Source organism: Mustela nivalis (genome assembly GCF_964662115.1).
Source record: "Mustela nivalis genome assembly, chromosome: 2".
NCBI classification, from domain to species: Eukaryota; Metazoa; Chordata; class Mammalia; order Carnivora; family Mustelidae; genus Mustela; species Mustela nivalis.
In genome coordinates, this window is record NC_139021.1 from 171,433,642 (window position 1) to 171,448,782 (window position 15,141).

Consider the following 15,141-nt stretch of genomic DNA (forward strand, 5'->3'; position numbering starts at 1 on the left):
AGACAGAACAGTATGAGCAGCCTTGCGTGTCTAAGGGGATCTTGGGTATGTGCACCCAGATAACCCTTCAGCTAGCAGTGTGGAAACAGCCAAGAGGGAAACTTGTCCAGGGCAAACCTCTTCACTGAGTACTTCCTTCCCTCTCTCGACAAAGTTCAACCCAGGTGCTGGGATGTCTGAAGAGAGATGGGATCCCATTCTACAACACCAGGCATAATTATGGCAACATCGGGCTTCCTCAGAAGGTGACTAACATCATTCTATGTCTCCTGGCTCATCTTCTGGGCTTTACCACATATTTAGGCTGATCTAACCCCAAGTTACCTTAGTTCTATCGGCCATAGGAGGTGGATTCCCCCCCCCCCCCCCTTCATGGAAACATTGCTTAGGGGGAAGTTGGGGGTAAATACGGTCCCTGCGGTTGGGACTGGTTAGTTTTTACCTCCAGCCTGGTTCTGTCCACGTCTCTTAGGATTTTGTTGCGCCCTCTGTTGGTCACCATCAGCATTTCATATGGAAAGATCTGAGAAGCAGAGAAACACCTCTTTCAGAACACTGCTGTCCATTTGATTAAAAAGCAGAATCTCGCTAAAACCTAGTACTCCCAGGATATAGCTTCTAAGACACTATAATTAAGGTGTCTGAGTGATGGGTTCCTCCCATATCCCGTGGACTGGGGCCAGTTCTTTTACCCTTTTCTCAGCTCACCATGTCTCATGGAGCCCTGTGTCTTTGGAGGGCTTTGTTGAGTGAAAGAATACCAACTTATTATGTCTTGGGGGTAAGGGTAAAAAATTAGAAGTGAAATGACAGGACATGGTTGATAGGGCCAGGGTACCGCTGCAGGGCTCAACAATCTTGTTCCATGACTGCCTCACGATTTCATGAAACCAAGCTGGCCCAGAAGCAGTGTTCTGGCGGAGGACATTGAAATAAGCCCCAGTTGTGTCACTGGGGAGCCCAGTCTTAGACACCTCTGGAGTTTCAGAATGGTCTAGAGCGTGGGTAACCAACCATCCCAGTTTGCCTGGGACTGAGGAAGTTCCCGAATGCTAGACTTCCAATGCTAAGAGTGGCAATATCCTAGGCAAATGCAATGTCTTGGTCACCCTATCTGGCATGGTCAGCCCCACTCGGCCGTGGGCATGCCTCGCGGTGCTGGCAGCAGGGGCCAAGCGAGTACTAAGCTCATGAGAGGCAGGCTAGTGCTTTACTGTGAACCCATAGTACCACGCCCTGTGAAGACTTAAACCTGTTGACTCAGTGTGACAAAACCAGTGAGTGTCCAGGTACTTTCTGACATGCCTTGTCTGACCTATCAGCTTGGAAGCAAGTGGACCTCAACACTGAGAATGGTAGAAAGAAAGCCCCATCTTTTCAGGATGATGCCTGGTTTGCTGACCCCATGTGAGAATAGGGAGATTGGCTGTACTTGCCTTTGGTTCCAACATGTTGGGCATGGACACCCCTCGATCCATTCTCGTCCCAGACATGTGGCCATCTGGGAGAGTCTGCAACAGAAAAGCTGGTTGAAAGGAGGAACACACGACACCACACGGAGCTGTGGGGGGAACTCTGTGACCCCCCCAAATTCCCCGTTTGGGTCCCAAATCCTGTAGATGTGTCATCTTCATCAGCATACATTTTTCAAAATGAGATCCCTGCTCCATAAAAGCAGGATGACTGGGAATACTGTTCTTCCACTTCCACTTCCAAGTGCCATATCCGTGATCGTGTTCTTATTTTACTCTTCGTTTTCCTTGCATTTTTTCCCCTTTTCTCGTTCTCCACCGTAATTTTGTAAGGTTTAGGGTCCAGCAAAAAAGGAATGGTACCAGAACAGCTCTTTTCTTTTGACCAAGACAGCTGGACCACAGGAGGGAGGGGAGGACCGAAAGTACTGAGTGGTTATGATTAAACGGCAAATCTGTATTTGAGCAGACCCCTGATGCTGGTTCACTTCCACCCCAGAGAGGACTCTCCAAGGCCAGAGCAAGGTCCCCCCCGACACCTGCCTGGTTCATGCCCCAAGGCCTACAGAGCCAGCCCGACACCCACACCAGGATGCCTGATCCTCATCACTCCTCACATCTATGTACTAATGAACCAGACAGATCAACCCCAATAGGGATCTTCTCAACAGAAACCCTTCCGGGGAGAAGCCACCCGTGTCTTCATTGGGCAGTGTTGTTTCGCTGGTGTGGCCAACTCGAGAAGAGGCACTGTTCCATACCTGGTAATCTAGAAAGGAAAGAAAAAGAAAATATCAGAAGGATAAGATCATAGAAGAACACGGAAATATCAAAATACCATTCATCCTACTGCAATTCCCCTGACAGTTTCCAATGCACCACATTCCTCTCTCTGCGGGGGTCTCTGTACATACCACGTCTCTGCCCCCTACAACCCAGGAAATGCTTCCTCCAGTTGCAGTGGTCAGTTAAAATGCCCTTTCCTCATGGAAGCTTCCCCCGACACCCTGAAGGTATTTCCACCTTCTCCGATTCTGGCGCGCATCACGGGAATCTTCTCTCCCCCGAACCCAACCTGTCCCTGTCTCTCCGTCACGTGCATTTCTGACAGGCAGACCACAGCTTTCTTAGAGAGCATGGCAACACCACGTGTGTATCTCACTGAGTACTCAGCACGTGGCAGGAGTAATGAATTCATTCTTACACACCCTGCTTCTCATGGTCTCATTTCCATAGAGATGCTTTGAGATTTTTTGCAGTTAATTAATTAATTAAAAGTCAATTAATTAACTATTAACCTATTGTTAGTTTCAGAAGCAGAGGTCAGTGACTCATCAGTCTCACGTAACACCCAGTGCTCGCTACCTTAATGTCCACCACCCAGTCCGCCCACTTGCCCACGGTCCTCCCCTCCAGCGACCCTGTTTGTTTCCTATGATTAAGGGTCTCTTATGGTTTCTCTTGGATTTCATCTTTAGTTTTTTCCTCCCTTCCCCGTGATCCTATTTTGTTTCTTAAATTCCACATATCAGTGAGATCACATGATAACTATCTCTGACTTATTTTGCTTAGTGTAATACCCTCTAGTTCTATGCATACTGTTGCAAATGGCAAGATTTCATTTTTTTGAAGGTTGAGTACTACTTCATTGTATATATTACACATCTTTAGCCATTCATCTGTTGATGGACATCTGGGCTCTTTCCATAGTCTGGCTATTGTGGACGTTGATGCTATAAACACTGGGGTGCAGATGCCCTTTCGGATCACTACATTCGCATCTTTGGGGTAAATACCCAGCAGTGAAATTGCTGGGTCATAGGGTAGCTCTATTTTCAACTTTTTGAGGAACCTCCATGCTGTTTCCTAGAGTAGCTGCACCAGCTTGCATTCCCACCAACAGTGTAGGAGGGTTCCCCTTTCTCCGCATCCTTGCCAGCATCTGTCATTTCCTGACTTGTTAATTTTAGCCATTCTGACTGGGCTGAGGTGGTATCTCATTATGGTTTTGATTTGTATGTCCCTGATGACAAGTGATGTTGAACATTTTATTGTGTGTCTGTTGACCATTTGTGTCTTCTTTGGAGAATTGTCTATGTCCTCTCCCCACTTCTTGATTGGATTATTTGTTCTCTGGGTGTTGAGTTTGTAAAGTTCTTTACAGATTTGCATAATAGCCCTGAATCTGATAAAACATTTGCAAATATCTTCTCCCATTCTGTCGGTTATCTTTTGGTTTTGTTGACTGTTTCCTTTGCTGTGCAAGAGCTGCTGATCTTGATCAAATCCCAGTAGTTCATTTTTGCATTTGTTTCCCTTGCCTCACAAGATGTATCTAGCAGGAAGCTGCTATGGCTGAGGTCACAGAGGTTGCTGTGTTTTCCTCTAGGACTTTGATGGATTCCAGTCTCACATTTAGGTCTTTCATCCATTTTAATTCTATTTTTGTGTGTGGTGTAAGAAAATGGTCCAGTTTCATTCTTCTGCATGTGGCTGTCTAATTTTCCCAACCCTATTTGTTGAAGAGACTGTCTTTTTCCATTGGATATTCTTTCCTGCTTTGTCGAAGTTTAGTTGACATAGTTCTTAAGAGTTAAGGATCCATTTCTGGGTTGTCTTTTTTGTTCCACTGATCTATGTGTCTGTTTTTGGGCCCATACCATACTGTGTGGTTGAGTGATTACAGTTTGTAATAGAGCCTGAGGTCTGGAATTGTAATGCCACCAGCTCTGCTTTTCTTTTTTTAACATTCCTTTGGCTATTCAGGGTTTCTTCTGGTTCCACAGAAATGTTAGGATTGTTTCAGCTCTGTGAAAAAGGTTGATGATATTGTGATAGGGACTGCACTGAATGTACAGATTGCTCTAGGTAGCACAGACATCTTAACAATATTTGTTCTTCTAATCCATGAATTTGGATTAGAAATCCATATTTCTTTGTGTCTTCCTCAATATCTTTCATGAGTGTTTTATAGTTCTCTGACTCTTTTATTTCTAGGTCTAATCTTATGGTTTTTGGTGCAACTGTAAATGGGATCGACTCCCTTAATTTCTCTTTCTTCTGTCTCCTTGTTAGTGTATAGAAATGCAACTGATTTTTGTGCATTGATTTATATCCTGAGACTCTGGTGAATTCCTGTATGAGTTCTAGCAATTTTGGGATGGAGTCTTTGGGGTTTCCACATACAATATGTCATCTGCAAAGTGTGAGAATTTGGCTTCTCTACTGATTCAGATGCCATTTGTTTATTTATTTATTTATTTATTTATTTAATTTATTTCTGTTGTTATTGTCTGATTGCTGAGGTGAGGCCTTCTAGCACTATGTTGAACATAATGTAGTGTATCACACTGATTGATTTGTGGATGTTGAACCACTGTTGCAGCTCAGGAATAAATCCCACTTGGTCATGGTGAATAACCCTTTTAATGTACTGTTGGATCCAACTGGCAAGTATCTTGCTGAGAATATTTGCATCCGTGTTCATTAGGGTTATTGGTCTAATTCTTTTTGGCAGGGTTTTTGTCTAGTTTGGGGATCAAGGTAATGCTGGCCTCACAGAGTTTAGCAGCTTTCCTTCTCTTTCTATTTTTTTAAACAGCTTCAGAAGAATAGGTATTTAATTCTTCTTTAAATGTTTGGTAGACTTCCTCTGGGAAGCCATCTGGTCCTGGATTCTGGTTTGTTAGGTTTTTAATTACTGCTTCAATTTCCTTGCTGGTTATAGGTCTGTTCAGGTTTTCTATTTCTTCTTGCTTCAGTTTTGGTAGTTTACACATCTCTAAGAATGCATCAATTTCTTCCAAACTGTCGAACTTGTTGGCATATAGTTGCTAATATGTTCTTATAATTGTTTATATTTCTTCGGTGTTGGTTGTGATCTCTTCTCTTCCATTCATGATATTATTTTGGGGGGTCCTTTCTCTTTTCGAGAAGTCTGGCCAGGGGTTTATAAATCTTATTAATTCTTTCAAAGAACCACCTTCTAGTTTCATTGATCTGTTCTTTTTTTTTTTGGTTTTTACTTTATTGATTTCTGCTATAATCTTTGTTAATTCTCTTCTCCTGCAGGACATAGGCTTTATTTACTGTTCTTTCTCCAGCTCCTTTAGGTGTAAAGTTGGGTTGTATATTTGAGCCCCTGAGAAAGGCTTGTATGGCTATATACTTCCCTCTTAGGACTGGCTTTGCTGCCCAAAGGTTGTGTTTTCATTACATTTGATTCCATGAATTTTTAAAAATTCTTAATTTCCTAGTTGACCCATTCATTCTTTAGTAGGATGCTCTTTAACCTCCATGTATTTGAGTTCTTTCCAAATTTCATCTTGTGACTGAGTTCAAGTTTCAAAGCATTGTGGTCTGAAAATATGCAAGGAATGGTCCCAATCTTTTGATACCAGTTAAGACTTGACTTATGACCCAGTATGTGATCTCTTCTGGAACATGTTTCATGAGCACTCGAAAACAATGTGTATTCTGTTGCTTTAGGATAGAATGCTCTGAATATATCTATGAGGTCCATCTGGTCCAGTGTGTCATTCAAAGTGTGTCATTCATGTTTCCTTGTTGATCTTCTGCTTAGATGATATATCCGTTGCAGTGAGGGGGGTGTTAAAGTCCCCTACTATTATTGTATTACTATCTATGTGTTTCTTTAATTGTGTTATTAGTTGGTTTATGTAACTGGCTGCTGCCATGTTAGGGGCATACATATTTGTAATTGTTAAATCTTCTTATTGGACAGACCCTTTAATTATGATATAGTGTCATCCCTCATCTTTTATTATAGTCTTTGGTTTAAAATCTTATTTGTTTGATATAACGATTCCTACCTGTCCATTGGGATGATAAGTGGTTTTCCACCCCCTTACTTTCGATCTGGAGGTGTCTGGGTTTAAAGTGAGTCTTCGGCAGATAGCATATTGACAGGTCTTGCTTTTTTTCCAGTCTGATATCCTTTGTCTTTTGATTGGGGCATTTTAGCCCTTTATATTCAGAGTAACTATTTGAAAGTTATGAATTTAGTGCCATTGTACTACCTATAAAGTCACTGACTGGTTCTGTATATTCTATAGTTCTTTCCTGGTCTATGCTACTTTGGGGCTTTCTCTTCACTTAAAGGATCCCCTTTAATATTTCTCACAGGGCTAGTTTAGTGATCACAAATTCTTTTAGTTTCTATGTGTTCTGGAAGCTTTATCTCTCTATTATGTTGAATGATAGCTTTACCAGATGAAGTATTCTTGGCTGCATATGTTTCTCATTTAGCACCCTGAATATATCATGCCAGCCCTTTCTGGCCTGCCAGGTCTCTGTGAATAGATCATCTGCCAGTCTAATGCTTCTACCCTTGTAGGTTAGGGACCTACTGTCCCTCACTGCTTCTAGGATTTTCTGTCTCTGAGATTTGCAAGTTTCACTGTTATATGTCAAGGTGTTGACCTATTTTTATTGATTTTGAGGGGGTTCTCTGTGCTCCCTGGACTTGAATACCTGCTTCCTTCAGAGTAGGGAAGTTCTCGGCTATAATTTGCTCCAATATAAAAGAGCTCTCTTTTTCCTCTTCCACTCTCTCTTTCCTCTTCCTCTGAGATCCCAATTAACTTTTATATTGCTTTGCTTTATGGTATCACTTATCTCTTGAATTCTTTCCTCATGATCTAGCAGTTACCTTTTTCTCAGCTTCTTTATTCTCCATCATTTTGTCTTCTAGATCACTAATTCTCTCCTCTGCCTCATTTATCCTAACAGAGCCTCCATTTTTTATTGCAGCTCACTGATAGCCTTTTTGGTTTTGACTTGATTAGATTTTAGTTTTTTTATTTCTCCAGAAAGGGATTCTCTAGTGTCTTCCATGCTTTTTTCAAGCCCACCCAATATCTTTATAATCACTATTCTGAACTCTAGTTTGGATAGCTTACTTATATCCATACTGATTAGGTTCCTGGCAGTCAGTACTGCCTCTTGTTCTCTGATGCAAGTTTTTCCATCTTGTTATTCTTGCAGAAAGTGGTCACTTTTCTATTTGTAGAGTTTCAGATATTATTTTTTTAAAATATCAGGTTGAGTTCTCAGGTGTTCAGAATGATTTGACAACTGTCAGCTGAATTCCTGGGACCTGATGAAACTCAGGTCCCTTACTCATCCATAATCTTGAACTATCTCCTGCTTTGCAATCTTAATACATGCTCCACTAGCTCCCAGAGGCTTGCTGTGATCTGGCTTTCCGATGACAGCACGAGCCCAGCCAATGTACACTTGACTACACAACCTTGTCTCAATGACTTGGCCAGTCATTCAGCAGCCCATGTACACGGGTCTTACCTCGCACTCCTCCACTGACGTCCCCATAGCTGTTGTACTGAGCAAAGTCTGTGGAAACAGGCTGAAATGATAAAACAAAACAAAACAAAACACACCATTAGACAATCTGCTCCAGAGCCATGGTTTTGGAGTCAGGTGAAAGGGAAGAAAGGATTTACAAAATCCTCAGGATTCTTCCCAAGCTGAATTCCTGAGTGTTCGTTATTTGTCTTCTACTATTACAAAATCTCTTTGTCTTTTGCAGGGCATCCAATGCCAGCAGGTGCTGGGTAAGCAAGTTATCTTTTGCCAATAAATGAAAATACATTTCTCCACACAGACTGCACAACTGCACAACTCTACACAACTGCATTTGTTCTATGCTTTTTGGGGAGGGCAAGAGCAACAAACTTTCCCATATCCTTTTATAACAGAGATAAAGGCTCAAGTCATTACTTGTAGCTTGACTGTGGAAATATTTGCCACACAATTAATTAATGTAGTCTTCCCACCAGTTTATACAGGCTATTCTCTCATCTAAAGTCAATTTTTCTTTCTCTCAATAGAAGTATGTTATTTTGCCTGTAACTTTAAGGGATTTGCGAGGAGATCAGGGGAATTACATTTTTTATTATATTGTAACACTGAGATCATATTATCAGACACAGACAGTCTATTAGCACTTCAACGAGGACTGAAGAGGGAACCAACTCAGGAACAATTAATTGAGAAATCTTACCCGGTGAAGACCATTTTTTCCATAGCCTGGGAGAGATGAGGTTTTAGATGATAGAACATGTGAAGCTGAATGAGAAAAGGTAAAAAAGGAAATCAGAGGTCCAATTCTTAAAGTAATTTATTTATTTATTTATTTATTTTAAGTAAACTCTACCACCAATGTGGGGCTCAAACTCATGACCCCAAGATCAAGAGCTGCATGCTCTACCAACTGAGCCAACCAGGTGTCCCTAGAAGCCCAATTCTCTTATGAAAGTGGCAATGCATCTTCTACCTTACTGAGTAAATGATACACAGAAAAAGAGAGCAAAAAATAACTCAAATAATATTGGGCTCTAATGCTCATGGAAGGCCACCACATTTGGGTGATGCAGAGAGGGGGGATGGAGAAGGAAGAGGTGCTTGGTACTGCTTTACCTCCAAATCCTCAATACAACCCTAATAGCACTACCGTATTACTTCCATTATAGGAGAAGAAATAGGGGCTAACCTTGACCTTGTCCAAGGTTGCTCGCTCACCTTATAAACAGCTAAGCAATGATTGAAACCCAGGGCCATCTGGATGCATAAGCTCATGCCCCAGTTGGTATGGTGACGGTAACTGACCTGAAAGCCACCATGTATGTTGTCATGCTCTCCGGGCTCACCACAGCTCCCGAGAGGCATGGGATAGGATATCCCGTTAATCAATAGCATGACATTACATCAACTGTGGAGCTTTGCAGGGAGCGGACCTGAGCTTGGATTCTGGCTCTGCAACTTAACACCTCAGCGTGGTATTTCATCTGTGGAAGTCTTTGTTTCTTGACTCATGTAGATACTGTGCTATGTATTCTTACAGAACCGTACTACAGGATCAGAAGGAACTCTGAAGATTAGTAAACCACCAAACTGAGATTGATGCCAGTGAGGCATCAAGGAGAGGTAGTAGGGCATTCCAGTTCAGAATGTGGGCTCTGGGGTTATAATGCTCAGACTACAGAGTCCTAGTTTTGCTAGTTATTAATAATGGGACAGTGGGTAAGTTCCTTAAACATCCTTTACCTGTCACCTGATCTACAAAATGGGAAGAATAATATCATCTACTTCATTGACATGTTGTGAAAATAAATGGAACAATGTCTAACAAAAGTGCTTGTATGTAGGAAACACTAAACACATTTTTAAAGAAGCTTCAAGGTTCAAGGGGTGGCTCAGTTGGTTAAATGTCTACCTTTGGCTCAGATCATGATCCCAGGATCCTGAAATTGAGCCCCAGATAGGGGCTCCCTCCTCAGCAGGGAGCCTGCCTTTCCCTCTTCCTCTGTCCCTCTCCGCTCATTCTGTCTCTCTTATGAACAAACCCTCTCACATAAATAAATAAAATCTTTAAAAAAAAGAACCTTCAAGAGGGAAAATTATGCACTAGTTCAGAACATGGGAGAAGAAATCTTGTGGGTGAAGAGAGACTTGGCTTCTGACAAATATAAGCAGGACAAAATATACTGATGGAATGTTTCAGACCAATGTATAATCTTCCAAAGTGTCAAAAACAACACTGTAGGTCTTCAGCTCTTTTACTGAAATCTGAATGCAAAAACAGTATTTTGAAAATGTTCACGATCAAAAGGCACTCTATTCCCTCCTCCCCCCCCCCTTTCTAAGAGAAGAGTCAAAATGAAATGACCTATAAGGTTCTTGATTCACAATGCCATATTATGCTCTAGATTAAAAGGATGAATCAATTTAATCAATTGTTTTGAAGTCTCTTCTGCAAAACTGAGTTCCCTGAGCCAAAAATCATAGTTCTTCTCTAACAGAAATAAGGCAATAGGAATTGAAGGGGCATGGATTTAGAAAGCCTGAGACCCTTTCCAGGGTAAGATACTACCACCGGTTCCTTCGGCATGTGTGGATGTCTTCTTTTCCCAGCAGAGAGTGTAAACACCATAAAGACAGAAAATCCTGATCATGTACCTTCCTTCCTTGCCAAATCTAGACCTCTCAATGATTGAGCATTTTTTTAATGTTTACTTTTAATTTTATATATATGTGTAACTGTGTTCCATATATTACAGATATAGAGATATACCCATATCTCCAAGTGCCCCAAAGCATTCTGTTCTCTGTGAGAATTTCCTTCTGCTGATTCCCTCTAAGATGAATATCCTGAATTGACCACCTTCACAAAATCCTCCAAGGATGGGGCACCTGGGTGGCTCAGTCAGTTAAGCATCTGCCGTCAGCTCTGGTCCTGATTTCAAGGTGCTGGGATCAAGCCCCATATAGTACTTGCTGCTCAGTGGGGACTATGCTTTTCCCTCTCTCTTTGTGCTCTTTCTCTCTCTCTAATAAGTAAATAAAATCTTAAAAAAAAGAAAAAAGAAAAAGAAAAATCCTCCAAGGGTTCCCCCATCTCCAACATGAAGGAAATATACATTTAAGGAAGAACAACAGCATGCTTTTTTTAAAAAGCTTCATATTTATTTGAGAGAGAGAGAGCACAAGTCAGGGGGAGGGGCAGAGGAAGAAGCAGACTCCCTGCTGAGCAGAAAGTCCTACACGGGGCTTGATCCCAGGACCCCAGGATCATGACCAGAGCCAAAGGCAGACGCTTAACTGAGTAAGCCACCCAGGCACTCCTGAACTATGGCAACCTCAGAAGCTAAACTGACATGCAGTGCATTTCCCACACTTCTGTTCATGTAGAACACTCTGCAGGTTCCACCAGGAATGGCTCCGCCTCTCCTGGAACAGTCCAGATGGGCTCCCTGCAGGCAGGTGGCTGGCTCTTGGCTGGGAGAAGGCGGTGGCCCCGCTGCTCACCTGAATTGAGGGGAGAATCATAGCGACTGGCGGTCAGGGACGACCTCTCCCGGCTCTCCTTTTCCATCTCCTCTTTCAGTATCAACTGCCCTAGGCCCGAGTTGAGCTACCGCAAAAAAAGGAAAGTGAGAGTGAAGCCCACAATTATCGTCAGAATGGCAGTTTCTGTTCTAGAAGGTCCTGCAAGAAATTCCTGACCGTGGAGTGGCCTGAACACACACAGTGCCAGAGCCTGGTGGTTCCTCAAGGGATAGGCCGGGTTTTGGACCTTGAACCCCTCTCAGACAAGCATGGGACGAGCTCCATGCCTGAAGACTGTTCTCCCCCCTTTGCCCTCCCCAATGAGCCAGCAGGAGACCTCAGGAGGCAGGTGTGGCTGTGTGGCAATTTTTGATGTGCAAAGGGGAGTTTGGGGACAGTATCCTTTAAAAACAAATTTCATTGAATTGTTTAAAAACAAGAAAACAAGAGTAACACAAGCTTACTGCACAGATTTTAGGAAATCTAGAAGGAAAGAAGGGTAACCCATAATCCCATAATCCACCCCTCAGAGAAAATCACCATTTACATTTCATTTATATCCCTCCAGCACTTTTCTATGCACAGATCATACAGAACTGGGATCATGCTATAAATGCAATTTTGTATCCTCTCCCTCCATATAACTGGTATCATGTGCATTTCCCATATGATTAAGTATCTTTGGAAAATGTCAAGGGACATAAAAAGACTCATCAGTCCCTGATTGCTGGGACAGTATACAATGTCTTGGCTCCCTCTACCCCAGGCTGTAATGGACTTTCCTTCTTTTGGTCTTCCGGGATGCTGTGGGGGTGTATAACGAGGACGTCTTGGTGGCAGTCCATTTTATCCCCTCCCTCCTAGTCCAGAAAGACATACAAGGACCTTCAAGTCCCGGGACAAGCCCTGGAGAAACACTCAACCCCAAGGGAATTCCTTCAGCAGAGCCTGCACTGAGGAATGCAGGTGTCGCACCACGTGGCTGAACAGCATGGCTTCACCTAGCCCTTCCGACACATGCCCTGCACACCCCCAGCCCCCACGTGGTCTGGCTCTCCTTGCAGAAGCTCGAAAGTTTCTGGAACCCACTCAATACTAAGTACCCTGCCTTTGGGTCACTAGAATCCTGTCTCCTCTTGCCTACTGGATTTCCAGATCTGTGAGGGCTAGGATGGCCTCTCCTTCCCTTGGTGGCTCATTCACAGTGTCCATTCGAAAAATTCCTGATCTAGGGAACTGAACTGAAGACCTCAGCAAAGGAGTTGAAGGACAAACCTTCATTAGCTGCTCCTCCTGCAGCTGCCGGCGCCTCAGCAGCTCCTCGTCGTCGTCTTCTCTGCCGCCAGATCTGCGTCTCGCGTCGGCTCCTAATTCCACAGCACAGACAACTTCTCACATCAGTCCCACGGCCAGAGGACCTTAAGGGGCTAGTCCTCCTGCGCTCAACTTATCCGAGGGCAACACCAGCAGGGGTCTTTAACGTTCATGAACCCATGATGCAAGAAGGGCCCACCGCCAATGGAGCCCTGCTGGTGGGTTTTGGGTTTCAGGCAAGTTTGATGTGGGATCCAGTAAGTTGTGAATTTTGGCCTCCTAACAACTGACCTGCTCATTTAGGATACTGGGTGCCATTATGATTGGGTCTAAGTCATCCCACTGGCCGCTGGCCAAAGCTGTCTATGGTAGTGGGGAGGGGCATCCAGACTTATTCTTTGGATGACACGGAGGTCAGCTTTCAAACAGGAAGGAACCCAAATTCATGTCCATGACCATTAAACAGGTAAGACAGTCACTCTCTCGTGACATGCTTTGTAATCTTCTAGTTTTCTCCTTTTCTGAATATTTAGACTTGTCCTTATAACTATCACCCCATCTTCTGCCCTTAGTAAATTTGTTATGAACCATGCTTTTATTTTTCTTTTAAGAGGTGAGTCTCAAATGTTTCATTCCCTCAATCCTTTGAAAAAAATGGTCACAAAAAGTTTTATACTAATGGGTCAATGAATCGTGTTAAGACAGCTAAAAAAGTGAGCTATTTTAGTCCAATCTAGCAGATCATTTACAATTTTTAAGCTTCTTGGAAAAGGGGAGTGAAGGAGTAAGAGGCAGGAATCCATCTGAATGGTTGTAAAATTAAGATAATTATTGTTTTTCCTAAATTGCTAGGATTAATCTGGCTGTGGGAGGAAACAGGAAAGCTTGCTAATCTAATCAAAATAAACTTGAACTAATGGTCTCAGTTTTTATCATTTTAATTAATGGGCCAGAATTTTTCTTCATTTTGTTCCAAATTGGGTTCCATTGGGTTCCCCAAAAAGCTTTTAACTAGTTAGTGATGATGATTTTAAGAACAAAATATTAATTCTTCCTTTCCCCTAAATTTAGCTGTTTACGTCCCCATGAGTAGCAAGACTGAACTAGGAACCCCAAAGGCCCCAGGAACTGCCTGTGGGATAGAGTCTGGCTGAGAAAAGCTGATGACTGATTCTTAGTTCTTAAAATCATAAATGTCACTGTGAAAGCTCACTCTCTGATCTCTACTAATAAAAACTAAAAGACACAAGTTTGTAAGAATCAGATAGTCTCAAGTCAACATGATATACAGAGTACTTGCAAATCATAAACCCAGGGAGGTAAATTATTCCTACAAGTATTTCTACATAGATTGCTTTAATATCCACCTACATGTCTGTAAAAGTTGTTCCAGAAAATAACTTGTTGAGAAAAAGCATGATGAAGAAAATTTGGAAATTTGGAAAATTGAAGGCCTTTTTTCAAAGGTTGTCGACAAAAATCTGATGACAGTTGTATCTTTGTAAAGCTGACTCACTCAATTTTCAGTATTAGCTTCTGAGTTTGCTAATAGCACTTTTTAGGCCAAACGATTTCACAACTGACAGAACAGTAAAAACACTGACACAGTTCTAAAGCATAGATCTGTGGTTCAACGCAATGAATGAAGCAGCTCCAATGTGACGTTTTAGCACAGACTTCATGGAAATGAGAGATGGAAGATCACATAACTACACGAGTAGGATTTTAGAACAGCCACGATTCTGCGTCAGCCCTTCTTAGTGACAGAGTACGTGATCTTGCAAGAAAGGTGCGAGGGCTTCTGTGTTAAGACTGGTTGTTAAGAGAACTGAAATTATAACCCAGAAATAGTCTAAAACAAGTTTAACTGAAAGAAGTCACGCCTCTGTGGACACTCAATAAATCCGCCCACCAGACTAATTAGACAGGACAGTGTTCTTGGCAGGAGGCTTTGGTTCCACTGTTTCAAGAGTTACTGATTTTGCAGTAATAACTCTTGAAGTCCATGCCAATCATCTGTTTTAGACCAGTTCTGTCTGCCTCTCAGTGGCTTGGTTAGTGTAAGGCTCTGGTGATTGGGTTTTTGTAATTTTGAAGTGTTGTGCACACACACGAACATTACCTCAGTGCTTTTCTCTACCTCTCGTCATATTTTCTTAAAAGTCTTTACAATAGGACATATTTTCTTGTGTATTTTGAAGCATTTCATTTGCAATCTCCTACCAATTTGTCCATGGGGCTTAGCTGTCGCAGTCGCATACCTACGGCGGCAAGTGAGGGGGGACCAGGCCAGTGGTCCGTCTCAATCTTTGGTATCTCGCTGGGGTCTGGAGCCTGGGCTGCTGGGAACTTGGAAAACTTGATGATATCTTCTGAAGACTTGCTCTGGGCTGCTAACGCAGCTGCATCTAGGTGGGAATCAGGGGGAGCTTAGCTATTGGTCTGCAAGGCCATGGTGGTACAACCCACTTACACAATTTTCTTGTTT

General features: G+C 42.6%; 1 protein-coding gene across 11 annotated transcripts in view; it reads right to left on the reverse strand.

Moving 5' to 3' along the window:
• Window positions 1–15,141, reverse strand: part of ABLIM1 (actin binding LIM protein 1) — a 299,644-nt gene that overhangs the window by 5,618 nt on the left and 278,885 nt on the right. For 6 of the 11 annotated variants that reach the window (XM_082721481.1, XM_082721488.1, XM_082721484.1 and 3 more), the window contains 7 exons: window positions 14,915–15,055; window positions 12,615–12,706; window positions 11,319–11,424; window positions 8,515–8,579; window positions 7,786–7,857; window positions 1,437–1,511; window positions 443–523 (listed from right to left, as the gene is read on the reverse strand). In XM_082721481.1, the coding sequence (XP_082577607.1) occupies window positions 443–523; window positions 1,437–1,511; window positions 7,786–7,857; window positions 8,515–8,579; window positions 11,319–11,424; window positions 12,615–12,706; window positions 14,915–15,055 (632 nt within the window). Of the gene's footprint in view, window positions 1–442; window positions 524–1,436; window positions 1,512–7,785; window positions 7,858–8,514; window positions 8,580–11,318; window positions 11,425–12,614; window positions 12,707–14,914; window positions 15,062–15,141 lie in introns of all 11 variants that reach the window. The other 5 variants (XM_082721486.1, XM_082721489.1, XM_082721485.1 and 2 more) reach the window with 1 other exon arrangement.